At 36.4% G+C, this 25,966-nt stretch overlaps 6 protein-coding genes across 7 annotated transcripts; 2 read left to right on the forward strand and 4 right to left on the reverse strand.

Annotated features, from left to right (window-relative positions):
- Positions 1-1,026: 1,026 nt before the first annotated feature.
- On the reverse strand, positions 1,027-3,424 carry LOC125216812 (patatin-like protein 2). The gene is made up of 6 exons (XM_048118585.1): positions 3,097-3,424; positions 2,838-3,015; positions 2,603-2,764; positions 1,796-2,098; positions 1,351-1,529; positions 1,027-1,250 (listed from the first exon to the last, which is right to left on the reverse strand). Exons 1-6 carry the CDS (start codon positions 3,417-3,419, stop codon positions 1,187-1,189), a joined length of 1,209 nt encoding a protein of 402 aa, XP_047974542.1. The 5' UTR covers positions 3,420-3,424; the 3' UTR covers positions 1,027-1,186.
- Positions 3,425-6,980: 3,556 nt separating this feature from the next.
- Positions 6,981-10,940, reverse strand: LOC125211134 (transmembrane 9 superfamily member 8-like). Its single transcript, XM_048110838.1, has 7 exons — positions 10,497-10,940; positions 9,305-9,469; positions 9,114-9,223; positions 8,909-9,017; positions 8,715-8,827; positions 8,448-8,598; positions 6,981-8,295 (listed from the first exon to the last, which is right to left on the reverse strand). The coding sequence occupies exons 1-7, from the start codon at positions 10,626-10,628 to the stop codon at positions 7,138-7,140; spliced, it is 1,938 nt and encodes a 645-aa protein (XP_047966795.1). The 5' UTR covers positions 10,629-10,940; the 3' UTR covers positions 6,981-7,137.
- Positions 10,941-11,960: 1,020 nt separating this feature from the next.
- LOC125211136 lies at positions 11,961-12,434 on the reverse strand. The gene has a single exon (XM_048110840.1). It carries the CDS (start codon positions 12,373-12,375, stop codon positions 12,067-12,069), a length of 309 nt encoding a protein of 102 aa, XP_047966797.1. The 5' UTR covers positions 12,376-12,434; the 3' UTR covers positions 11,961-12,066.
- Positions 12,435-13,330: 896 nt separating this feature from the next.
- On the reverse strand, positions 13,331-17,813 carry LOC125211135 (nuclear nucleic acid-binding protein C1D-like). The gene is made up of 6 exons (XM_048110839.1): positions 17,489-17,813; positions 16,999-17,054; positions 16,776-16,830; positions 16,218-16,298; positions 15,897-16,139; positions 13,331-13,682 (listed from the first exon to the last, which is right to left on the reverse strand). Exons 1-5 carry the CDS (start codon positions 17,691-17,693, stop codon positions 15,904-15,906), a joined length of 633 nt encoding a protein of 210 aa, XP_047966796.1. The 5' UTR covers positions 17,694-17,813; the 3' UTR covers positions 13,331-13,682; positions 15,897-15,903.
- Positions 17,814-18,201: 388 nt separating this feature from the next.
- Positions 18,202-20,384, forward strand: LOC125213046. 2 transcript variants are annotated; one of them, XM_048113399.1, is made up of 5 exons: positions 18,202-18,747; positions 18,976-19,046; positions 19,146-19,281; positions 19,373-19,541; positions 20,157-20,384. In XM_048113399.1, the coding sequence occupies exons 1-4, from the start codon at positions 18,640-18,642 to the stop codon at positions 19,517-19,519; spliced, it is 462 nt and encodes a 153-aa protein (XP_047969356.1). In that variant the 5' UTR covers positions 18,202-18,639; the 3' UTR covers positions 19,520-19,541; positions 20,157-20,384. The 2 variants fall into 2 exon arrangements, with proteins under 2 accessions (XP_047969356.1, XP_047969357.1); XM_048113400.1 differs by having other exon boundaries at positions 19,373-19,518.
- A 2,124-nt stretch (positions 20,385-22,508) lies between these two features.
- LOC125215042 (putative disease resistance protein RGA4) lies at positions 22,509-25,568 on the forward strand. The gene has a single exon (XM_048116334.1). It carries the CDS (start codon positions 22,509-22,511, stop codon positions 25,566-25,568), a length of 3,060 nt encoding a protein of 1,019 aa, XP_047972291.1.
- The last annotated feature ends 398 nt before the right edge of the window (positions 25,569-25,966 follow it).

Here is a 25,966-nt window from a genome sequence, read left to right on the forward strand (position 1 = left end):
TAACGCGATTGAGCACCAGCCACTAAACGATAGAAAATTATGGAAGGAAAGATAGCCAACCCTAGTTGGAGTTCTAGGGTTTTGAGAACGCATTGGTATGAGAATAAAATTGTGGTTTTATTTCTCAATAATTAAGACCTCTCATATAGTATAGGGATGTCAATTTAATCCGAAACCCGTGAGCCGGCCCGAACAACCCGGTAATATGAGCAGGTTAGGGCTGTAATTTTATTACCCGAATACAAAACGGGCTAAACGGGTTGGCGGATTAAATGGGTTGGCCCGAACGAGTTTCGGGTCGGCCCGATGGGTTGTGAGTTTTAATTATAAAATATTAAGTTTTAGGGGTTTTTTATATATTTGAATATTCAATCTTCATTCTACACAATCATTAGTTTTATTCAATCTTCATTCTACACAATCATTAGTTTTATTAAGTACCATTTCAACTCATTATTGCACCGTCCCATCATCTGCCACTAGTGTCTTACCAACACCAAAGTCAATCAAGACAAAATTAAGAACTAACCCATCAAAATCTTAATATATTTATCATTTTAATAATGATTCATGTAAGATATGATTTTTAATTTTCATAAAGAATTAGTTACGAACAATGCCATAATAATGATACGAACACAAGCTTTAATTTATACTGTAGTTGATCGAGATGAAAGGCTTTTTTTCAAGTATTATTGAAGAAAACTATGAAAATTTGAAGATTTTATATGATTCTAAACTAAAAAGAAAAAAGTATCTAAAATTTAAAATCATTTTATAGAAGAAAATTTTGATACAAGAGATTATTTTCAAAAACTTTTAGGCCTGAATAGCCCGATGGGTTAGCCCAAAACCCGACGGGTTAGGGCTAGGGTTGAAAATTTATAACCCGAAAAATCCAAAACCCGAATGGCCCGCACCCAAATAGCCCGGCGACCCGAGTGGGCTGGTCCGAACCCGAACGGGTTAGCCCGATTGACATCCCTTCCCACCTGCTTGATTCGACTTTATGATTCGGAAAAGAAATAAGAAGAGAACCCGACATTATTTTTATAGCATCAGTAAAAATACATTTTATTCGGATATAAGCGTCTTAAAAAAACTAAATAAACCCATAGCAAAATAGTTTAAACTCCCAATTTGCACACTAAGACTATTTGAATACATAGTAATTACGAGGTCCCTTCTAGTTCCTGTGCTGTGATTTTGACTGCCGGAATTTCTGTTCATCAGAGAGCATTTTTGCAAATCTGCAGTAAATAATCATACGAAATAGTTAGAAAAACAAAAACAAAAAGAAACTATATTTATTTTATTGAAAAAAACAGAAAAATTATGTAAATTAATTACTTAGTCAAAGCGTCCTTATTTGTGCCTCCACCAGCAACAACAGGCTCAAAAATCCCTGTTTGCAGATTAACACTTGATAAAGGAGACCGCAACAAATATTCCCCGATTTTGACCAGATCATTCAGATTCTCATCCGTCGTGACGTCCACCGACGAGCTATCTCCGGTTAAATTTTCAGCCTGTACAATTATTATATAAATATGTGTTACATGTTATAAAACGACACCATACAACAAAAGCAATAAAAGAAACAAAGCTAAGATCGGAAAAAACTGTGACAACCAAATCATACACTAGAGAAATGTTTGTTATAAAGAGATTACAAAATAAATTAGGATAACAACCATAATTACAGTTGACAAACCCTAATTCTAGCGTCTATAAGACTTAATATAATAACATTGCGAATAATAATTAACCTAAAATTTGAACTTATAATATTGACCTGAATGCGGAGATAGTTCTGTTGAGAGGTCTGAGCCTGAAATATAACTGATAAGAAATAATCGACCACATCTGTGCTGGCTTGGCTGTAGACATCGATTATTGGTGTGGAATTTCCATGAAGCAGCCAGCTCATCACGCCCCATTTCGACGCCATTTCCGCTGTGTATTTCTCCTCCTGCTTCGCAGAGCCCGTGCCCAGCGATATCACCAGCAGCTTTGCGCATTCCAGAGTCTGAATCGGGAAGAAATCTTCGCTTCTGCTCACCACTTCTTTTGTCACTTCTCTTACTGCCACCAACGTCTGCAAGAATATCGTTTTTCCATCTTAAAATCAGTCGATGAACACAAGAGTAGCCATGAGATTTACATAGTGATTTTCAATATAAATATACAGTTGTGTCGATTGTTTTTTTTCTATTTCTGCCCGTCTAACTAATATTCCCTCCATCCTTTGTAAAAACGAACTTTTGGCAGAGCAGAGATTTTTAATGCAAAATTAATAAAATAAGAGAGAGAACGAATAAATGTAGTAGAACGAGTGTTATTAGTAGTGTTTAGTTAGCATAAGTTGTAAATAAGTGTATGGATATGTTACTCAAATATTTCCTATGTTAGAAATTTCATAATTTTTAGGGACTGACTAAAAAGAAAATAGTTCATATTTATCAGGGACGATGAATGCAAGTGACGAGGAGGAAATTTATAAAGTGGTTCCAGTTCTAATTTTAGCAAGATCTTGAATATTTGTTTGTTTCATTTGCACGCGAACATCTGATCAATATAATTCAAGTGTGGGACTATAAACCGGGTTGTTGGCAGCGACACCACCGTCGATGAGATTGAAATCCCAAGAGCGGCCGGAACCATCGGCGTTTGTGAAACTATGGGGCGGAAAATAAGTGGGTGCAGCAGAGGTGGCGATGCATATGTCGGACAGTAGCACGTCCTTGTACCCCAGATTCTTCACCTGTTACAGCCATACATAAATTTATTTCTCATGACGAATATAAAAACAACAAAGAGATAGATTGCGAGATGACCTCGTAGGAGGAGAAGATGGTGGGTTGCATATGCTTGATATCGAATGATGGGACAACAACATTGGTCAAGGTGTGACGCAAACGAGTCTGCCCTAAAGACTTCCTTATGAGATCTTTCAAATACTTGCCATTGTATTTGGGACCTAATAATGCAGCCATCAATCCAAGCAATCCACATCTAAACCAACCACTGATTAATATTAATATTATGTATCATAGTATACTAATTCATGCATCATCAATTTAAATTTAAACAAACCTCTTTGGGAAAATCTTAGGCCCATGTTGTACATAAAAGGGAACAATATCTTTAGCTGCATAGATAGGGCGATTGTTAGCATCGGGAGCGGTCAACATGGCCGTCACGAGCCCTCCGGTGCTCGTCCCCGCGATTACATCAAAGTAGTCTGCAATTCTAGCATCTTCGCCGTCCAATTTCTGGAGTTCGGATTCGAGGAACTCAAGCATCTTGGCAGGGATGATGCCGCGAATGCCGCCTCCATCGATGCTCAGAATAGTGATTATTCTTCCATCAACTGGAGATTGGTGTTTCTTTTCCACGGAAGATGGTGAAGACGACATTGGGATTAAAATATTTTATTGTGATAAAAGTGATGAAAGGGTTATGAGTATTTAAAGAAGAGGGTCCATGCATGTGTAGCCTAGCTAAACTTGTACCATGATTCGATACACACGCATATATGTACCTATTACTCCCTCCGTCCCACAAAGATAATCTCACTTTGACCCAGCACGGATTTTAAGAAATGTAATAAAAAGTGAGTTGAAAAAGTTGGTGGGATGTGAGTCCTACTTTTAAAGTATTAGTTTTATAATAAAATGTGAGTAGGAATGAGTTAGTGGAATATGAAGTCCACTACCAAAAATGGTAAAAGTGAAATGGGACAAACTTTATGGGACGGACGAAAATGGAAAAATGGGACAATCTTTGTGGGACACAGGGAGTATTATTGACCGGTTAATTGTCAAATTAAATTAAATGCTCAATACCATATATATCGTGTCACTTCGATAGCCAGATTTTTCATCTCTATGTAATAAGACCACCTTTTTCTTCCCATCTCTATCATTTTTATTCACATGATTTTAAATTATCCATGCGTTTCCAATTAACAAAGTAATTATATTATCTCAATGTTCACGGAGAGATCCTGTATTAATTAATTTCCTCTGATCAAAATTCAGACCATTTTAATAATGAGACGAAGGGAGTATCTTATAGAGTTATACTATAATCAAAGTAAAATTTAGAATACCTGAAGGCCAAATAAAATTGCAAGGAATTTGACGTGGATTATGAAAATTTGTTTGGTGATGGATTTGCATCGTATCAATTGGTTAAAGTCGATAGATAGTTTATGTTATAATCGAAAAAATATTGTGTTAATTAGTCTGGGATAATATTTAACAATTATCTTTATACATCAACATGCAATGTGTGTTGATATGGCGTAGAATTGTAAGGTCTGAGTCCGCGTTAGGGTGGATTCGAACCCGAACCTTTAATTTTCGGACACCAATCACTCTACCACTAAGTCAACACAAGCATGCGACAATACAATGCGCGTCGACACTCCACAACATGCGTCAATATTCCAAATTAGTCGTACCAAAAGTTAATTAACATGGACAATTTCTGGTTGAAAATTATTTTATGATATAAATGTTTGAAACGCGTGAGTCCATAGGACCATATATATGGTTTTGCAATCAATTCTCTCCTTTAATTTATTTAATGTTAGTTTATTATTTCTAACTTGTTTTGAATACGTGGGTTCCCAAAAAATGGGCAACGACTTTTATTTTTGGAAAAGTATGTATAGAAAAATCATTACTTTTTTTTTCTTTGTTTCTAACAATAGAGTAAGCCTCAGCTTCTTGATTATAAATCATATACTATAAATCTTAATTTATACTATTGATTATTATATTTTTATAGTGGAAGACTGTGGGTGGAGCAAACCCCCTTGGCTCTCTGATACTAGTTGTTGGATTGCACATTAGTTTGATATTGTCCGCTTTGAATAGAGCTAAGTCTGCACGAATTTGTTTTTAGATCACCTCAAAAAGTCTCAAATTAATTAGGGATGGATAGCACTTATATACTAATCCAACTTTCCTCACTCATCCGATGTAGGATCATGAGCAAAAAAAGAAATATTTGTTCAGATATCCATATATGGATGGTCGTATTTCAACAATAAAAAAAAAAAAAAAAAAAAAAAAAAAAAAAAAAAAAAAAAGGACCATTTAAATGTCTAATGAGACCGTGCTTAGTCCCTGTAAACTTTAATAACCTCACGTTAACGAAATAGCTCGAGTGAATAGGAGCTAGCAATATATGCTTGGGGGCAAAAAAATGTGTACCTTATTAGTTTTATGAATTACTAGCTCCGTCCCCTAAAATTTGTTACACTTTGATCCGACACGGGTTTTAAAAAATGTAATGAAAAGTGAGTTGAAAAAGTTGGTGGGATGTGGGTCCTACTTTTAAAGTATTAGTTTTATAATAAAATATGAGTAGGAATGAGTTAGTGGAATATGAGGTCTACTACCAAAAATGGTAAAAAATGAAGTGTATCAAATTTTCAGGGACGGACCAAAATAGTAAATTGTATCAAATTTTCAAGAAACGGAGGTAGTATAAACTAATTGACTGTATACATGTGTTTACAATTGCTTGATATTAAATGGTATACGTAGTCATTCAACTTCAAAATAGTTGAACAGAAATAAATAGCTTACATCCAATGAAATATTAAATGTGGTGATATTTCTAAACCTTAAGCATTATAGTTGAACAGAAATAAATAGCTTACATCCAATGAAATATTAAATGTGGTGATATTTCTAAACCTTAAGCATTAAGGTGATGTTCGATTTCCTAGATAAAATAATATTAATATACAATCTAAGATTGAGTTGTGAGATTATTTTAGTTATAGGGGCCGGGTTAACTATGACTAATTATCCCGTGATTATCCATCTAGCTAGGGTTGAGTCGTAGGATTGAATCTCATTAATCACATACACTATATATTTAATTCGGAATTCGATCTTGCAAATCGAACACCCCTAAAGGATGAAAAGAGATCAAGCCAATGAAGACCAATACAAACATTCATTCTTAATTGTTAATTTGTTATGTAATTTTACGTCTGGCTACTAAATGTTGCTAATCTGAGAAGTCTTTGTGGACTTAAGACAAATTCATATATCAAGTTAATTTGCGAGTAACAAAAGTTTTAAAAAAAAAAAAAAACAACTGAACCATCCATGCATGCATTAATATTACTCCCTCCGTCCGCGAATAGGAGTCCCGGTTGGCCATTTTCATCCGTCCGCCATTAGGAGTCCCGGTTAGACATTTTATCTTGGGAGTATAAAAAAAAGACCCCACTTTTCCCTTAATTTAGAAGCTGCAATTAATTTTACTCCACTTTGATTGCAAATAATAATATAAATGGGTCCCACATTCCACTATCACACACTTAAATGATTACGCTCAAACTTTTTTTAAAACCCGCACCTAACTCAACTGGGACTCCTATTCGCGGACGGAGGGAGTACTGACATCAAATTTAATTTTGTGAGTCCAAGAAGATGGAGAGAAATGGTCGGTCTTACATTATTTATTAATTTCCTACTCCTTAATTAATGTTTAATTTGACTATCACTGTAATTTATATTCGACACTTTAGCCAAAATATTATATTAATAAACAATTATCAGTTTATGTAATATTTTCTTAATAAATCTAGCTAGGATAAAAATCAAATTGAAGTGTAAAATAATCAAGAAGTTTAATTAGAATGAAAAATGCGAAGAAAATGGATGCCCGTGCTTATAGCGTGATTAAACATTTGGATTTACTTTCTGAGACTAAGTAACCTCTATTTTATTTAGATGAATGCAAAAGAATTTGATTAGTTATCGGCTAAACATAGGCTTCGAATAAAAAAAAACTATCTTAAGTGCATGGTCCTTATGATAAAATGCAAACTACAAACTAGTATAAACTATGATATTTACACTTAATTAGATTTCAATAATTGATATCAAATGAATGTGAGAAGTACAACAATTATAATATTCGTAATTTATAAGTGAGTTGTTAAAAAGTGTCACGAACCAGAATTAATTATCGACCAGTTTACAAGCTCTCCATCTTTGCTAAAAAGAATTACAAACATGACATTTTACAATAGCTTATACATTAGAATTCCAAAAAAAAGAAGAAAAATACAAAGCCTTGTATACAACTCAGGCTTAATCAAAATCACTCAATCTTGACAGAAGAATAAATGAGCCTGGTGAAGATGAAGCACGCATAGAAGCCAATGGTGCCGGTGAGCACGAAAAACGCATACGACGCAATCAACATGTACCCGAAGTAGAGGGCGCCAGAGACGGGCTTGGTGATCTCGAGCTTCGTGAAGAAGTAGAACGTCGCGTAGAGGAAGAGGTAGAGCGCGGAGGATCCAGACGTCAGGTACGACCTCCACCACCAGAGGTAGTCCTCGCTGCACAGCTGGAAGTAGCAGAGGACGATCGTTATCTCCGCACACGTGATGATGAGGATGATGAAAACGATGAAGAGGAACCCGAAGATGTAGTAGAACTGGTTCAGCCAGATCGAGGTCAGGATGAAGAAGAGCTCGATGAAGACAGCTCCGAACGGCAGGATGCCTCCGATCAGCATGGAGAAGACAGGGTTCATGTACCACGGCTGCTCCGGGATCTGTCTTGGTATTTTATTCGTCTTCACCGGGTTTTCGATGGCAGGTTTCTTGAACCCGACGTAGCTCCCCACAACGATGAGCGGGACTGAGATCCCGAACCAGAGGAAGACCAACGCAAACATGGTTCCGAACGGCACTGCACCTGAAGATCTCTGACCCCAGATGAGAGCATTGAGCACGAAAAACACACCAAACACGAGGCCCGGGAACAAGAAAGCTGTCTGGAGCGCGATTTTCTTCCACTCCGTTCCTTTGAACATCTTGTAAAGCCGGGCAGCAGAGTAACCGGCGAAGAGTCCCATGACAACCCAAAGAAACAACATAGCTGTCATGAGCCCGCCTCTGTTCGAAGGCGAGAGGAATCCAAGGACGGCGAAGACCATGGTGACGAGCATCATCCCGAGAAACTGTACACCAGTTCCGACATAAACACATAACAAGTCCGAGTTGCTCGGAGGCCTGAACACATCCGTGTGGACCAATTTCCAACCCGTCTCTTCCTGTGCCTCCTCCTGAGTCTCGAGCTCGTTGTACTTTGAGATGTCTCGATAAAGCGTTCGCAGCATTATCATTGCAACCATGCCGGAGAGGAAGAGCACGATCATGAGAGAGTTGACAATGGAAAACCAATGGATTTGATCATCGGTCATCAGAAGGTACGTGTCCCATCTCGATGCCCACTTCACCTCACTCTCCTGAAACCAGATCAATGGATCAGTGGGAAAGGATTCTCCACAACATTTGATTCGGGCAGGACAAGTAGATGTGACAATGACAAAAGTAGCACTAAGATAGCCAAGACATAGGAGTATGCGTAACGCGAACATTAGGCATTTGGACTCATTACCTGAAATGTGACATCATAGGTAAAAATGATTTCTTGTTTATCATCAACCTCTTGAGGAGAGTTAGAAGAAGAAACTGTTCGCTTAGCTTGGGAATCACATGTAGTGAGATGAGCATTCTCATCCCATTTTCCATCGTACTCGTGTTTGACACTACAGCATAATACATTAATCAGCAAGTTTATTTGCAATTTAGTAACTTAGGATTATATTTTAGCCTAAAAGAACACAAACCACTTGAAATAACAGTACACCAGAAAATGACCAACCTAAATGGTACGACCTCAAAACCGACAATCCTCGCTGAATCAGTCAACTCATCCTTGTGAAACTTGACTGTAAAGCTCAAGTGATTGTATATGAAGTATTTTTCATCCTTGCTCTGTGTATAATACAAAATGATGACTAAAATAACTCTTGCAAATTAATTGTAAAATTTGAAGGTTATATTTGAATAGCTTACACCGGCATACTGCCCTTTCAGCCCAACATGATGACCGAGCTGGTAGATAGGAGGACCTTCTTGTTCTGATCTTGGGATCGGAACGACCAAAGGGAGATTATCTAGGATCCTGCATCCAGAAAACATAATCATTGAATAAGGAAGTGATGTTTTAAAAAAAAGGACGCAGAAAAATGAAATTTATGTACTGTAACGTTTGGCATACATGTTAACACGATATTCATCCTCAATTTTTTCTTTGAATGCCTTTGCTTTTTTGGCATCGAGTGTAACTCGACAAACAAGATTGCAGACTTGTGGTTCCCTCATCTTGAACTGCAGCAAAAGCATTAAACAAGAAGTCAATAATAAGAGAAACTGTCAAAGCGCATTGGGGCATAAAGATAGAGGGCGGACCACATAGGGGGAGTTCTCGATGCGATCACCACGAAGTACTTCTCCAAGATTTTCACTGCTATCGACTATCTTGTTTGGGTGACAGTACGGAAGAGAATAGTAGGTGTAAGGAAGCTGAGTCTTTATAGAAGTCAATTTGTTTACTTTCACGTTCAATGCATCACCCTGCATTCGATTCAAGAAACAGAAAAAGGTCAGTAAAAGGATATTAGTATTGTCCAAGATCAATTAGAAATTTCTACAAATGGACTACATAAACTTAGGAACAATTTTGAAGGCTACAAATAAGCCAACACCAAAAATTTCAAATTTCATATGTACCAATGTAGCATCAAGGACACCAAATGGTGCAACCTGATGTCTTGTAACAAAGAGTCTAGGGATCAACTCTCTCCCTTGAGTGAAAAAAAGTATAGCATCAAAGACCAAGGGATGTGGATTTCAATGATCACAACCAACAGAGAGAAAGGTTTCATGTCAGTAACGCTAACTTTTTAAAACTTGAGAAATAGACAAGAATATTTCACAAGGCGAACATACACAATCTGCCTGCAATAATGCCCTCTGCATGATTTTTTTCGCAGGTAATGCAATCTACATGCCACAACATTACACTATAATCCCTCATCTTAACCAAGAAATGATAATTAAGACTGTGAAGCACCCTTCCCTTCATCATCAACTGTTCAATTTTCATCCAATCATACACAGGAGCTTGATGGTAAGAATCACTAACAGTTTAAATTTAGGCATAGTCGAAGACCGCCTGTATTTGTTCATTAATTGTGTCCATCAATCTCCTGTAAATCCCTAAAGATCTCCTTCTACAGTCAAATAAATTGCATTACTATACCTATAATACTCTACATCCTTCAGATCATTCAAAACTGCACTCCACAACAACATTTTTGTTTCTGACAATAAGCTTAAAAACTATGTCTCCACTCTCCATTGCTTAATTTAAGTCCAACAATCCATGAAACTCTCTATCTCCAACAAGACCAAAACAAACAAATGGCTACTGTTATCAACTATCCTCTCCTATACAATTTTTCCCCAAATCAAAACATACATCAAAATTTAAACTTTAACCACACAATAGCAAAGACAGTCAACATAACAAATATCAAGAAATGAACAAACCCAAATGAAAGTTAAGCCAGAAAATCAAGGGTTTTAAGAAAGATTGAACCTTTTGAAAATCTTGGGGGGCAACACCCGGGAGATAGAAGCTGAATGCGTTGTGGGAAAGGAGAAGAATGCACAAGGCTGGGAAGAGGAAAACAGCACGCATTGCATGAGATCCAACAGCAGCTCTTCCCATGGTGGAATGAAGCAGATACTCTGTGCTTCCAGATCCAGAGAGAAATGGGGAGGATCTGATCACTCGTGTGTATTTTAAGATTGTCGGTTGCTTAGTTAGTTCTACCTTCACTTCAAGATTACTACTTTAATCATTAATATTAATACTCCATTAATTGATTGATCTTCCACCTAACCTCTTTTATAAATTGTTTCTGCTTTTGGGTTAAATTAGATTTGCAAATTACTAGATTTTAATTGATCCTCCACCTCACTCTTCAATAAATTGTTCCTCCTTTTGGGTTAATTTAGATGTTAGTTTTACCATTACTATATTATTTGTTTTTAATTTAATTGGCCGAGTTATAACTCAAATTCTTACTTGGCGGCACGGGCAGACCTACACTTAATAGGGTAGGGGCTTTAGCCCCTAATGAATTCAATTTTTTAATTATTTACTATTATAAAGTTCTAAAATTTATTCATATTCTATACATATTATTATATAAAAGTTCCTATTAATAATATATACCTACAAATTTATTTTTAAAGTAAAATTTGAGAATTTAGCCCCTACTCCCGTGCATTTCTGAGTTCGCCACTGCGAGTTGACGGTATAACCGTATTAGTATTACACTTTATACAGATACTAAGATATGCATGATTATTGAATAATTCAACTAAAATTAGTCAAATAAATAAATTATGTAAATGGTAACTGTATATATGTATCATCGTATAAATGTCACTGCTTGCAACTAAAATTAGTCAAATAAATTATGTAAATGGTAACCGTATATATGTAATCATCATATAAATGTTGCTTGTAACATTGATATCAAATGACAGTACAAATAATGCATTCTACTAATGATTCTTTAACTAGTCAAATTACTGAAGATCCCGCGTTTTAAAGGGTTAAACTAAATACATTCATTTATTTATTAAAAAAATAGGCACTATCGTGAAATATGGAAACAATCCAAAAAATTAGTAGCTCTTATAATATACTTGCTCCTTTTGCTCCTTTCTTAAAAAGAATATACAAATTTGTAGACGACAGCAGTTTTAATATATAATTGATAAAATAAGAGAAAGATGGAAAAAAATCATTAGTAGATTGTAAGATCCACATTATTAATTGTGATAGTGATAATATCTTGATATTTTTTGACTCTTGATATTTTTACTAGAAATATCTTCATATTTTTAGTTAGAAGTGAACGAGTCAAGTGTATTAGATTTGAACTCTGTGTATAGATAAAGCATTGACAAAGAAAAATGGTAGTAGTATTTATGTAAGTTAAATTATTAGTCCTATATCTCACACATTATATAAATAAAACTTGTAGTATGAGGCAAAACGCATCAATTAGAAACGTTTTCAGAAGTATTAAAAATTTAAAACGAAAATAAACGAGTGAAAGAAGCAAAAGATACACAAATTTAAACATTTAAACTCAGTTGCGAGGCTTCGTGTCCTCCGGCTCAGCCACGCCGGCGGCAACTTTAGCCACGTCAGCAGCGGTGGCCTCGGGTTTCTTCTTGGCGTACAAGGTGAAGTACCAAACGCTAGCAGCGAGGGCGGAGCCGGCGAGGATGATGTACATAGGGCCGAAGGGCAAGCTCCGGCGCTGGTGGAGGACCTCGCCGGGGTGGTGTCCCGATCCCGGCGGCCGCTTTGAGGCCTCCACACCTGACCTCCTCACTTCCTCCGGACTCATCTTGTGCGTGTCTGCGTTTTTTCTCCATTCCTCATTTCCTGCCATATTAAAATTAGGTTAATTGTGAATGTTGTGTGAAATTTGCATTTGGTAAAGAAGAAGTAGAGTTGAATTTGATGGAGGTGCATGCAAATTATAAACGTGTCGTTTGCCTGTGCTACAATATACACGTAGCGTTTTAATGTGCTGTGCTAGTTTTAAAGGAAGGAAGGAATCATTATTATACAATTAAGAAACGATTATTATATGCTGAATTATTACATACATCAGAGCATCTCCTCAGAGCATCTCCGGTTGCGGACTTTCCACTAAGACTTCCCACAAAAATTTCCTGTCACGTCATCACTAGGACTTCCCATACCACTGCCACATCACTAAGACTTCCCCTGCACTAGGACTTCCCGTAATTAAATTCAAAATTATTCAATTTACAGAATTAAATGAAGTTCAACGAGCCGTATTTATAGAGTTTTAAAAAAAAATTGAATTTTAACTCGGATGTCGGACCGTGACGTCCGACTGACGCCATAATGGCGGACGTTCGGTCGGACATCGCGCGGATATCCGAGGATATCCGACATCCTCACGAGTCACGGGAAGTCCGTGTCCGACCTTTTCCTTCACAATGGCGGACGCCCGGTCGGACTTCCACGACGTCTGACCGGGACGTCCGCCGGTGGAGATGCTCTTAGAGGATTTAATTCTATTTCTATCGTACTTGGAATATTATTATAAAATTAATAAAGTGAAAGTAAAAAATTACTGAAATATTATCAGTAGAAAATACTCCAAGATTCATCTTTTTACAGATAAAAATAGAAGGTGAACCAACTTGTTTTCATGTTAAAACAGAAACAACTGAATTTTATCTACATATCCGTTATATTTTCGACTACCAAATCTAAACGTGCATAAATTTTATCTACATAGATTCAAATCATAAAACAACAGAATCAAAGAGAAAAACACTTCATATACTAAAAAACAAAAGAGACACTTAAAAAAACTAAGCGGAGAAAATTTCCAGAGGCAGTAATTCCAAAGCCTGCCTTAAAATTCAGTCTTGCAGAATTTCCCAGCTAAAATGTTACAGTACATAGCTTTAACTAGAAGTTGATTCATTCTGAAAAGTTGCATGTTCTAACAAAAGAATGGAGGTTGAACTTGGCTTACGAATTTCACGCGAATGGCTAAACACAGTAGGCTTGTTCATTTAACCTCATCAGACACCTGGCTAGTACGACGGATATTTAATATACGACCAGAAAATCGCCATCTGCGATCAACTAAATATGTCTGACCTTCCTTGAATTTCAATGCAATGGGAAGCTGGTCCTCATGATCAATGGAACCTGCAGGGAATATGAAAGAGAAAATAAGTCTAAGTTACAGTGATGAAGAATGATATGCTTCAATTCTAGTGAAAGATCAATTTTACTAGATGCTTCACCCCAAACTCCAAAGTTACACGGTGAATGATTCTGACTCCGATATAATGTATTTTACTGGTGACATAATACTATTCCAAACAATCCAAGCACATAATAATAAATATCGCAGAACTTGAAAAACCATGCCAGCCGTCACTAAGTATACAACTGCTTTAAGTAAAGCATTATCACTAGAGTATTATACCAAAGAAGTGACTTCTACAGAATCTTCAACCTCAGTACACAAAGCATTAAGCATATTCATGAATAAAAACCACTACATTCACTACAACTAATGTCATAAAAGGCATTACCGGTTAGCAGGGTAGAACATAGAGCCTAGCACCTAATGAGGGCCTAAACAAAGTCTAAGCATGAAAATAATTGGGACATCCAAAGGCCTATAGAGTTGGGGGCTGGGTGAGAAATAATTAACGACAAAAACAGTATTATAGAAATAATGACAAAAAATAACTTGGCAATGCATTTACTAAGATTCTCTTTGCACTAGAGCCTAGCACATAATCAGGACCTATGCTGAGGCTAAGCTGGCAAAAAAGTGGGGCCAGCTAAGGCCCATCAGCATCTAAGTTTCTCACAGAACTATGTTAATTGTTTCCTGAGTGAAGAAAGATTAAATAAAAATATCCACTACAGAAAAGAATATACCTATCGACATGGCAATTCGAGATCCTCCCTGGTGATATAATTAAATTAAATTCCTAAATAGCAACACCAATGGATTTGATTGAGGGGAGCAATGCATGGAGTCTATATGATAAATGGAGGTAGGCAGTAATGAAAATGGACCAATATTTAATTATTTTAATTCCCTAAACCTTATAGCTAAAGGACAAGAGCCTACAGTACTTATCACAAAAACAAAAAGGTTTAATTGTTCATAAAGTAGTTCCTGACCAAAACTTGCAATCACCATTGATCATAAAAGAAAAATGCACACACAGAAAATGATAGATATGGAAATCGGATAGACAACACGTGAAAAAAACTAGCATATATACAGAAGGGGCAGTTATTTTAAATTTTGGAAACCTACAGCCGCTGAAGATTTAATAGGCTGTGGGAAAGAGGGGTTAGAATGTTCCGAAAAAAAATTGTTCGGTAGTTGCACGAGCTTGTTTAGATCCCACCCACGCCAACCCCCCCCCCTCCCCAAAAAAAAAGAGGGTAGACTGAAGCTTCCATGCAAATAAGCCATGCTCCAATCAGCTAATACAACATACACTGTACAGGAACTATATTGCCATATCTAACCGACATCATACATATCTCATTTTAAATCCTTTCCTGCTTTTAACCCATCCAACCATTGTTCATTCTTCGCCCCTGAACATAATAAGTTCAGCATTCACAATTTTCCAACTTTGGAAATAAACCCCCACTTCCCTAAAAAGGTGTTTCGTATCCAATCCCGAGTCATAGTCGTACCATTTTGATGAAGGTATGCAGTAAAAACGGTTTCTTGCAATTAGAAAACCAAAGGAAATGTTTGCGTAGAAAAAGTTTTCATGGTCCTTTGATCATATAAATACTGCCTCAGGGTACAAAATTTTCCCCAACTTGTTCGGATAAAACAGGAAATTACAGTACTATTTTGTACTTGAAACTTAGGACATTTAACTAGAAAACATGACAATGCGTGAACTGGCCCAGTAAATTTCAAATCCATGACCATGCAAAAAAAGACTAAAGAATTTAAGTTCTAAAGGATGATCCATCTTACATTTACACAGACAAACCACATATGGTATGGCTAATTGGCTACTTCAGTAAAACGCAAAGAACTGTCTCAGTAGCTACTCAGTGACACCTAAAATTCACATTGGGCAAATTTAATGTCATCAATTCGTTTGGCTATTTCCAGATTGTGGTTAGAAAGACTAAACACTTACCATCTATAGAAAATTAGGAATATGTCATTTGGTCCCATTTTTTTACGCCCATGTTAAGAAAATATAAGACCTTACTATCTTGGCTGTTAATGAAGGTTTCTTAGTTCGAAAAAGGTGTTTTGCATCGAGTAGTTGAATCAGCTAAGCAGCAAAGAAAAGGTCAACCAGACATTTACGCGCAACATCACAATAAAAATATTGAAGGTTGAATCACAAAATCTACCATAGGATCAGTCCAGAACTAGGATATCCTCCTCAGAATCTGCAGGTTGTAAAGGTCCTTTAACACCATTTTTATTATCACCAAGTAGCTCACGTGCTGCTTTCTCAAGAAACTCCTGAGCAGCAGAACGAACAGATAGCTTCTCGGATGACTGATATTTTCTCTTCTTGCGGAGATTTTTGTCCACATGCTTGAATCCCCGACCCTCCCCACGACTAATTTCCCGCATGCTTTGCTTCTGTTCTGCAAATTAGGTAGTTAATCAAAAGACAACTAAAGGAGAGGTTAAGGTTTGCCACACCATGAATTAGAAAAACATACCAGAGGAAAGATCAGGCAGAGAATGCTCAATAAACCTGGCTGCTGCAGGGGTGTTGATGGTTGTTGAGGGTCTCAGGGGAGCTACAAACACAGCAAGTAACATTTTAGGAAATAGTGGCAATGAAGCCACTGATCATAGTTAGTACCAGATATTATCATACTACTGAAATATCTTGTGTGTCAATATTTAGAGGTAAAGGTCCTAACTACCAAAGCCCTCATGAATTTATTACTGTTCAGAACATATTCACACTGCCTTACTCATCCAATCAAGATTACCATGGACTATAGGTTGCAATTCAAAACAGAATACATAATAAATAACTATGACAACGGTAGAGGTGCTATGCAAGCAACGGAAGCAACTGAGAGTTGCTCCAAGATCATTGTTTGAACCCTTTAAAAACCTTAGTATATTGTCCATGCAACAGCATAAATTAATGTTTTTACAGAAGGTTTTCTTCATTTGGATTTGGCCTACATTACCCCAGTGGACTTTAAATTCAATTGTGTCTCATATTTGTTATATTTGGGAGTGAAAGGCAGGCTAAAACATACCTTTGCTCAAGTCTACGCATCTCTGCAGTTTCTCTTCGTACAAGCTCAATCTTTCCTGAAACCATAAAATAAAACCACATAAATTGTTGGGTATATACCATATTCAAGGTTTAAATTAGTGAACAATTCCATTGAGGTGAAAATGCAGCTGGATCATCTGGTAGTAAACAACACCAAAAGAAGGTTGAGAAACACAAATGAAGCTGGTAGTAGAAACACATACAAACTCTTTTTTCACCGGATGATGATCTGGATTAACACCTCTGCATCTTAGTTTCACTGCACAACCACAAAGAATAGAGAAATCACATACACATACACACAAAAGAACAGCAATTCAATCAATTCTAAAATTTCACTATGAAGAACATACAAAAGAAAAGGCTCAGCATCTTTGCTAATTGATGTGACACTAAATATCATCGCATAAAAAACACAAACTTGTCCCTTTCTAATGAACAAAAATTAGGAAGGAGAAAACTTCCATCTTCCCTAAGCGATACACGCAAGAACAAACACGCGCGCAACCATTAAAAAAACATGCTACCCCAGACCGTTTTCACTTTGGCAATCAACAAGAAGGCTTGAGCTCTTTCAAGATTTAATAAATACAATTAAGTAATACTCCAATTAGACTATAAAAAATACTAATTGATGCATGCAACACCAATTCAACAAAAAGACATGAAAAAAACAGAGAGAAATTGGCATACAAGCAAAGAGAGTAGTTGTTGTTTTGGCAATCAATAAGTGGATTCGGGCCCTCTCGAGAGGCTCCATGGTTGCAAGGGTTTCTTTGTCATAGCAAGATAACAGCTCGTCCAAATTGGCCTGCACCTCATCGATGTTGCTACGAGTTCTATTCACCGCCTCCATTACTGATTCCGGTACCACTTTACTGACGCTGCCGGTTTCCATTGCTCTGTTATTTAGCCGAATTTACCTTTCTCGCCTTCGTCTTCGAAGAGGGGAGGAAGGCTAGAGTTGTGCAGAATGAGAATTTGGGGTTTTGTGAGAATACAACTGCTTCGTTTCTGGAGAATCTAAAATTATGAGAGTTTTGGGATTTTGTTTTTAGCCCAAAAGTTTAGAAAAATGCGAATTATACCCTCATCTTTGATATTCTACCTCTTGACCTCACTTTTATTTTATTTTTTATTCTATTCTTTATTTTTACTGTATGTGAGAATGATTTACAGTACAATCTTAAAGATTTAAGATATGCTTTATTTTATAGAGAGGTAATCAAAATAAAATAATTAAGAAATTTCAAGCACGTTCTATGCAAAATTCAGGGGTAAAATACTAGTACTAGGGACAATTAGTTACGCAGTTAAATTGATTAAATATTTGGATTATGAAATGAGCACAAATAAAAGATTTGGTTGTGTAGAAGTATATACCATATCTTCTGCCCTTTCAGCGCCATGAGCCATCTCCATTGCCCCTCTCTCTCCACAAATCCCTATCCTTGTAGAACTCCACACGCGCTGTTTTTTTATCTCTATCTGGACCTAAATTTATGTTGGAGGAAAACTCCATCAAAACCCACAAACATAATATATATGGAAAGTTGTATGTTATTAGGAAATCAATGGTGGAGGATGTACATATACATATACACCAAGATGTCTTCTTGCATCCAACCACAAACGCCTCCGCATATACCCTTTCGTCTTCCTCGCTCTCTTCTACTAAAAGCTTTGAGAGAGAGAGAGAGAAGCCACTCCCAACTTGTTCTCTGCTAGTTTTTTGCATGTGGGTTGTGTTAAAGATTTGATTTTTTTTCATATATAATTTGGGTTTCTGTTGCGTTCGGAATTCTGGATTCTTTCTTGGAGAAACGGATTAATTGAAGCAGAATATGAAGCGGGCTTCTGTTAATTTTGATCAATCGCATTCTGCCGCCGATGAAGCTAAAGAAAAGTTAAAATATCAAACACTCTTGAGAGAATTCCTTGACTTGCAAAAGGTTCGATTATATTGTTTTATTTTAATTTTATTCTCATTCATAATGCTCTTTGTTTTAGGGGGTTTTATCAATTCTTGAAGAGTTTTATAGCATGATAGCATGAATTTTGGTCTCTATATCTATTTATCTGGTTTAAATTTCAAACTAGTACGATGAACTATCAGAGTAAATTTGAGTTCTGGAAATATGATTTTGGATGATGAATTGGTATGCTACTCTTTTGCTCAGGTATTTGTTTCTAAAAAGAGGAAATTGCAGGCTGCTAAGCAAAAGAGAGAAGTAGTATTTGCTGAAGTTAGGTATAATTCTCATTCTTTGTTTGCTTGCTCCTACAAAACAAGTTCAATTATGTTAATTATCACTCTAGAATGTGTAACTAATAACCTTTTCTATTTCAGATTCTTGAGAAGGAAGCATAAGTATTTGTTGAAAAGAGAAGCACCAAATACAGATAAAGAAACCAATGCATTGCAGGGTGGGGGCACTCCCATTCCCAGCACCATTGATCAACCCCTGATTTCAAATTCGCTCCGGGTAAATATAATTGCCTAAAGACGTGATTAATAGTTGCTGGCATTTGGCTCGATGAGGGATCAATTTAGTTAAGTTGTATTTTATGTTGCAGAGAGATGGGAGGGCAGAAGAAGGAAAGGGTCATGTATATCGAGAGGATGTTAGAAGCAAGAAAAGGAAAAAGAATCCTTCGACTCAGGATAAGGCTGAGGGCGAACAAAAGATCTGTTGGCCTGATCAAGTCACTCCGAAATTCTAGTTGAGTCACTCTGCTGCACTATGTGAGTTCGTGTCTTTTTATCGCTGTTAATTTGTTTTGCTGTCTCTAGCGATTCATAACTCGATGAGTCTTGATAGATAGGTTGAAGGTTATGGAGCATGTGGAAACTGGCTGGGATTAGATACGTTTTATCCTAGGGTACATAACTTCAAGATAAGCGAGTTATCAGACCTAAAAATGTTTGTTCTTGTCATATTTTTCCATATCTCATCTTCCATATCAAACAGCCCTAGTAGTACATGATTTTCTGTTTTAGAACGATGAGATTCACGTGGGATCTGTTCCGATTAGAGTAGAATGGTGTAATGTCTAGCCAGTAGTAGTGTTCTCTCTTGATCCTTGATCCGTTTGATATCAGTTTCTTGATTCTAATGTCAAGAATTTTGGAACTGAATATGTTGTCAAGCTTCTATATTTTGTCTATCTGCTGGATTTACTTCAGAATATAAAATTATTTGATATGATCATTATCTTATTTTAGTGAATTAAATGGTTATTTGGATCATAGACATTAGACAACCTATAACTGTGGAATGAAAAGTAGGTTTATCTTATGCATTTATATGCTTGCATAGTTGCATGTATCAACATCCTCACCATCATTATTGATTTGCAGGTTCAACAAAGTTTTAGGCAAAAAATATGAGTGCTTCGAGCTCCTTGATTTTAACAAGGGAGATTCGAGCAAATGGGCATATAGTAATAAAGCCCAGAAAGTAGTAGTGTGAGGGTTTATTTATCTTTTTTTGGGTGATTGATTTATCTGTTTTTTTTTAGTTTTATATCGACTCATTAGCTAGTTAACATGATTATAAATTTATAGAACACTTATTATTTCCTTGCAGCATAAATTTTTATGTCAAAATTTTAGCTACGCCCGCAAACTTCACCTTATACAAATATTTAATTGTCTAACAAAAAATATTTATTTTTTCGACTTTGGAGTAGGGGAGTCAATGGTGGAGCCCGATAGGAGGAGGCAAATTACCATTAAAATTTATTGAGTGTGTTCAATGCTAACGATATGGAAACAACTCTAACGTGAAAATTATAAAAAATTGCGGGTGAGAAATGGATGATAAGAAAATGAATTAGTGAATAGATTTTTTAGAACATAGCACATATTTTACTACTAATATTTTATGACATGTTTTGATAGTATTTTTAATTAGATTAAAGAATTATTATCTACTATAATATTTTTTTTATAATAAAGAGCATTACATTAAAATTGATTTTATTAATATCATACTTTCTCCGTCCCCAAAGAATATGCACTTTGGGTACGACACGACTTTTAATGCAAAATTGGTAAAGTAAAAGAGAGGTAGAGAGAAAAAGTAATTAAAGTATTATTAGTGGAAAATTAGTCCTACCACATTATAGAGAAAAAAATTTCTAAAATTGAAAATTGCATATTCTCGTGGGACGGATGGAGTAATATTTAACAATATTTATGAAATCAAAGAATTATTTTATCTTCTTAAATTATAAAAACCCTTTTTTTATGATTATAAAATAAAATGATTTATGAACAAAATTACAAGTGAAAAAATCAATAAAAGTTACTAATGTGACAAACCCATAGACATAAACAAATAGAAGAAAATTAACAAAATTTACTATTTGAAAAATAAAAATAAACAAACGAATCAGAAGGTCATGGTTGGAGTCGAACTTGGTACCTCCCAATCAGGATGCCGAATATCAATTCATCTGCGCTAGCACTTCATATAGTAAATGATAATTACATATATTATATCTACTTCCTTCGTCCCAAGTTACTGAGTCGTATTCCATTTTGAATTGTCATTTCTCTTTTTGGCTAAAAATAAAAAATCTAATTACACCCATTTTATTCTTTCTTTTACTTTACCCTCTCTCATACTTTATTTTCTCTTCTATTTTATTTAATTCACTAAACACAACTTTATTAAATCTCGTGCCGAAAAGAAAGGCCTCAAGTAATGTGGGACGAATGGAGTATTAAATATTTAAATGAGTGAGGGCTCAAGGGGCCCCTGGCCCCATCGTGTCTCCGCCCTTAATCATAGTTTAGAGTTTGTACAATATATAGAGTTTGCATTTAATTACGTCCCAAACACGTACGCTGTCTATTTATTTCCAATAACATTATTGATAATATATATAGATATTGTTTTGGTGATGAATTAAAGTATATGCGCAGGTTTGGGATCATGGCATCCAACTTTCCAAGGTTCATCATTATGACTCTTCAAGATGAAGATTATTATTTGCACCACTTGGCAGTGTACAAGGTGAAGCAGATTGTATTGTATCTTGCGCTGAAAATAATGATCTAAGCGCATACATGAAGCCCAAATCATAGAAGTGGGCCGTCCTTCAAAGCCCAAACTATCTTATATGGGCTAGCTATCAAACCAAGTATCATAATGATTATTGTATCTTTATGTCTCATGGTCACAAGGAATTTCTTGAATTTTGGTTTATACTATTATTTAGTAAGTACTAATCAAAATTAAGAAAGTAGAGTCTACAATTAACCTTTACTTTTATTTGTAATAATAAATGCTTATTTATTTTATCACGAGAGATTTATACGGATGAATTAAGGCTTATAAATTATTAACCAATAAATTGCAAAATAATAATGAATCTTAACAGAAATTTTTTTAATAAATAAATGCTTATGAATAATTGTAGTTTTTCACTCAAAATCTTCTCCATCGATTCATTTCATTATTGTAGTTTTTCTGCAATATAAATCTGTGACCATTGAGAAAATGTTGCGTTGCTGAATTTGTTTTTATAAAAAAGTCTAATTTTTGTCTCGTATACAGCTCATGCATTGAAGAGTGATCTTGACTTTTCAAATTCCAGATATTGGATTGATTTCCACCTCAAATCAAGAGAGGATGATATAAGCTTCACTCCTAAACACATAAACATAGAATAGATAGTGAGATAACAGCAATTACCAGTGATAATGGCAGATGCAATCATTTCAGTTGTGGCAGAGAGAGTTGCTGCAATCATTGAAGATCAGATTCGGTACGAAGTCAATTTGGTCAGAGGTTTTGAGAAGGAGGTTCTCGATCTTTCTGACAAGCTCAAGACAATCAGAAATGTGTTGGCTGATGCAGGAAAGAGAGGAGTGAACGATCAAAGCGTCAAAAGTTGGTTGAAGAAGCTTGAAGCTACGTCTTATGAGATGGATGACATTTTGGATGAATGGAACTACGCTCTTCTCAAACATAAGATGAAAGCTTCTGCTGCTGAGCAAAAGGTATGCTGCTCCTTCATCCCATCTTCATGTTTGTGTTTCAAGAAAGTTGTTGCTAGTCGTGATACTGCCAAGAAGATAGAAAATGTGAAATCCACAGTTGATCAGATTTTGAAAGAGAAAGATGATTTTAATTTTGCTATGTCTGCCCCTGCCACTTCTCATGTGCCCAAATCTTGGCGAGTTCAATCCACATCTTCGATTGAATTTGAGAAAGTTCAAGGGTCGGACATACAGAGGAATAAGAATGATCTAGTGAACAAGCTAATGTTTAATGGCGATAGCCAAATATTGTGTATAGTTGGGATGGGCGGACTTGGGAAGACAACTCTTGCTCAACTTGTTTATAGTGATACTCAGGTAGAGGGTGGTTTTAAAAGAATATGGATTTGTGTCTCTGATCCATTTGAAGTGGCTGAAGTTGCCAGAGGAATTGTTGAGAGTGTCACAAAAGAGATTATTCCTCCATATATCAACCAATTGGAAATGATACTAGAAAAACTCAAAGATTGTATTTCAGGAAAGAAGTTTCTTCTCGTGCTTGATGATGTTTGGACAGAAGACTACAACAAATGGAAACCCCTCAAAATCAATCTCAAATACGGTGCACCGGGTAGTAAAATTTTGGTGACAACAAGAAATGAGAGAGTAGCTAAGATGATGGGCATAGTAGATGAAGACATCTACCGCCCACAACAGCTCAGTGATGAAGAGTGTTGGTTACTATTACGTTGTATATCCCTATCGGGAAGGAGTGAGAAGGAATGCGGAGAATTTGAGGAAGTTGGCAAGAAAATAGCTAGCAAGTGCAAGGGATTGCCTCTTGCTGCAAATGTTTTGGGAAGTCTTTTGCAATTCAAGTACAGTTTGAATGAGTGGGAAAATGTATGGAAGAGTGAAATATGGGAATTGGAGAAGGCAGAAGTAGAGCTTTTTCCTCATTTGGTCTTAAGCTACAATGAATTATCCCCTGTTCTTAGGCGTTGTTTTTCTTACTGTGCTGTCTATTCTAAAGATTCCCAAATCAATGCTAAGAGTCTAATAGAGCAGTGGATGGCCTTAGGTTATTTGGGGTCTGTTGGTGGAAATGGTGGATTGGAACTTAAAGGGAGAGAGTACTTGAACACTCTAGCAATGCTTTCTTTGTTTCATGATGTTGAGAGAACTTGTGAGCATATAGTAAGGTGTAAAATGCATGATATAGTACATGATTTTGCTCTATTTCTTAGGAAGAACAACGAAGCTGCTGAAACGAGAAAGACAACTTGCCAAGTTTGTGATCCTATTATAGTTTCTCAGGTCCAAGAGTATCGCAGTTTATGCTTGGATAACACTACTCCTAATCTTTGTGATTGCCTTACAAGTCTTAAGGTGCTTGTATGTAAACGCGGGCTGCATCTTCCGTCTCTGCTGGGAATGGAGAAGTTGATTCACTTAAGATGGTTGTGTTTAAGTGGTACTTTATTCTCAAATGAAGACCTTAAAGTCATATGTAGGCTATACTTCTTACAAACTCTTTTGCTAGCACGATGCTACTTGAAAGAGATTCCTACAGAAATTGGGAATTTAGTTCACTTGAGACACTTGGACCTAAGTGTGAACAGAGAATTGAAAGAGTTGCCAAAGAGCATGTATAGTTTGGTTGAACTTCAAACTCTCACCTTAGCACTGTGCTGTCTAGAAGAGATAAGCGGAGAAATTGGGAATCTGGTTCAGTTGAGAAACCTCGACTTGAGTAGGAACAAATTCTTAAAGGAGTTACCAGAAAGCATTTGTAGTTTGTTTGAACTGCAAAGCTTGATTATCGAAGGGTGCAGTCAGCTCAATGGACTTCCCGAAGGGATCCATAGGCTCGAGAACCTCCAGCATCTTTTTCTCGGCTACATTTCAGCAGGGCATCATCTGCCTCAAGGATTAGGTGAGTTGAGTGGTCTTTACACATTAGAATTGAGGGAGTTTCAAGTTGGAAGCGTTTACAACAAGTTGGGCTTGTTGAAAAAGCTAAACCGTCTTAGTGGACAGCTAAACTTGGTGATCCACTTGAGGCGTAGTGGTGATCTGGAGGAGCTAGCTGAGGATGCCGGAGAAGCAGAGTTAACGAACAAGATACACCTTCAAACACTCAATATAGCATTCGAGGATGATGAGATGGATGAAAGGGACCAGTCATTGTCATCACTGTGGATGGATGTAATAGATGCTCTGGAGCCATATCACAAGGTGAGGGAGTTCGGAATCCGGGGATACAGGGGCTCCAGACTTGCACGTTGGATGTCATCGCCTCTCCACTTGATAAAACAGATCAGTCTGATTGATTTGAGTGAGGTGCGGTCGTTGCCGCCTATGGGGAAACTACCTTTGCTGGAATCTTTACATGTGGAGCAGCTCAAGGAGTTGAAGGTGGTGGGACATGAGTTTCTAGGAATAGAAACTACATCTAGTGATGTTCTAGTTGTTGCATTTCCTAAGCTGAGGAAACTGGCGTTTAGCGCCTGCGTCAACTGGTGGGAGTGGGAGGACATAACGGAGGAAGAAGAGGAATCTTCCGCCATCTCCTTCATGCCATGTCTCATTGAGTTGACGATTGATTCGTGTGAGGGTTTGAAGAAGCTGCCGTGTCGCCTCCTGTGTAAGGCCTCGTCTTTGGAGATGTTGAGTATAAGGTTTTCATCAGAGCTGCAGAGAAGTTATGGAGATGATAATGATGGTTCCTCTGTCAGATTCATATCCCAAAATCATCCAAATCTTCAACTTCTCCTTTAGTTTCATCATGTCTAACATGTTACATCAAACTTCACAGGTGGGATTTATTCATACATAAATTTATTTACTTTGTACTTGTATTCATACACAGTTTTCATCATAAGTCAGTATTGTGTTAGTAGAAGTTAAATAACTATTCTATCAAATTCTTATACAACATTCTCAGAAAATTGTGCAAAATAACTATTTTTTGTTTTGTTCTCATGTTCAGATGAGGATTGTATTATGGTGCATTTTCTATAAATTCTCCAAGATACTCGCATTGAAATAGTTTACCATACGATGAAATAATTTACTGTTATACATCAATCTCATAAAACATGGAGTACATAGTAAGCATTATTTGTTTTATTTAAATATGCTATATTGAGTAAATTGAGGACTACATGTTGAATCAC

The sequence above is a fragment of the Salvia hispanica genome, chromosome 3, assembly GCF_023119035.1.
Source record: "Salvia hispanica cultivar TCC Black 2014 chromosome 3, UniMelb_Shisp_WGS_1.0, whole genome shotgun sequence".
In the NCBI taxonomy this organism is placed as follows: domain Eukaryota; kingdom Viridiplantae; phylum Streptophyta; class Magnoliopsida; order Lamiales; family Lamiaceae; genus Salvia; species Salvia hispanica.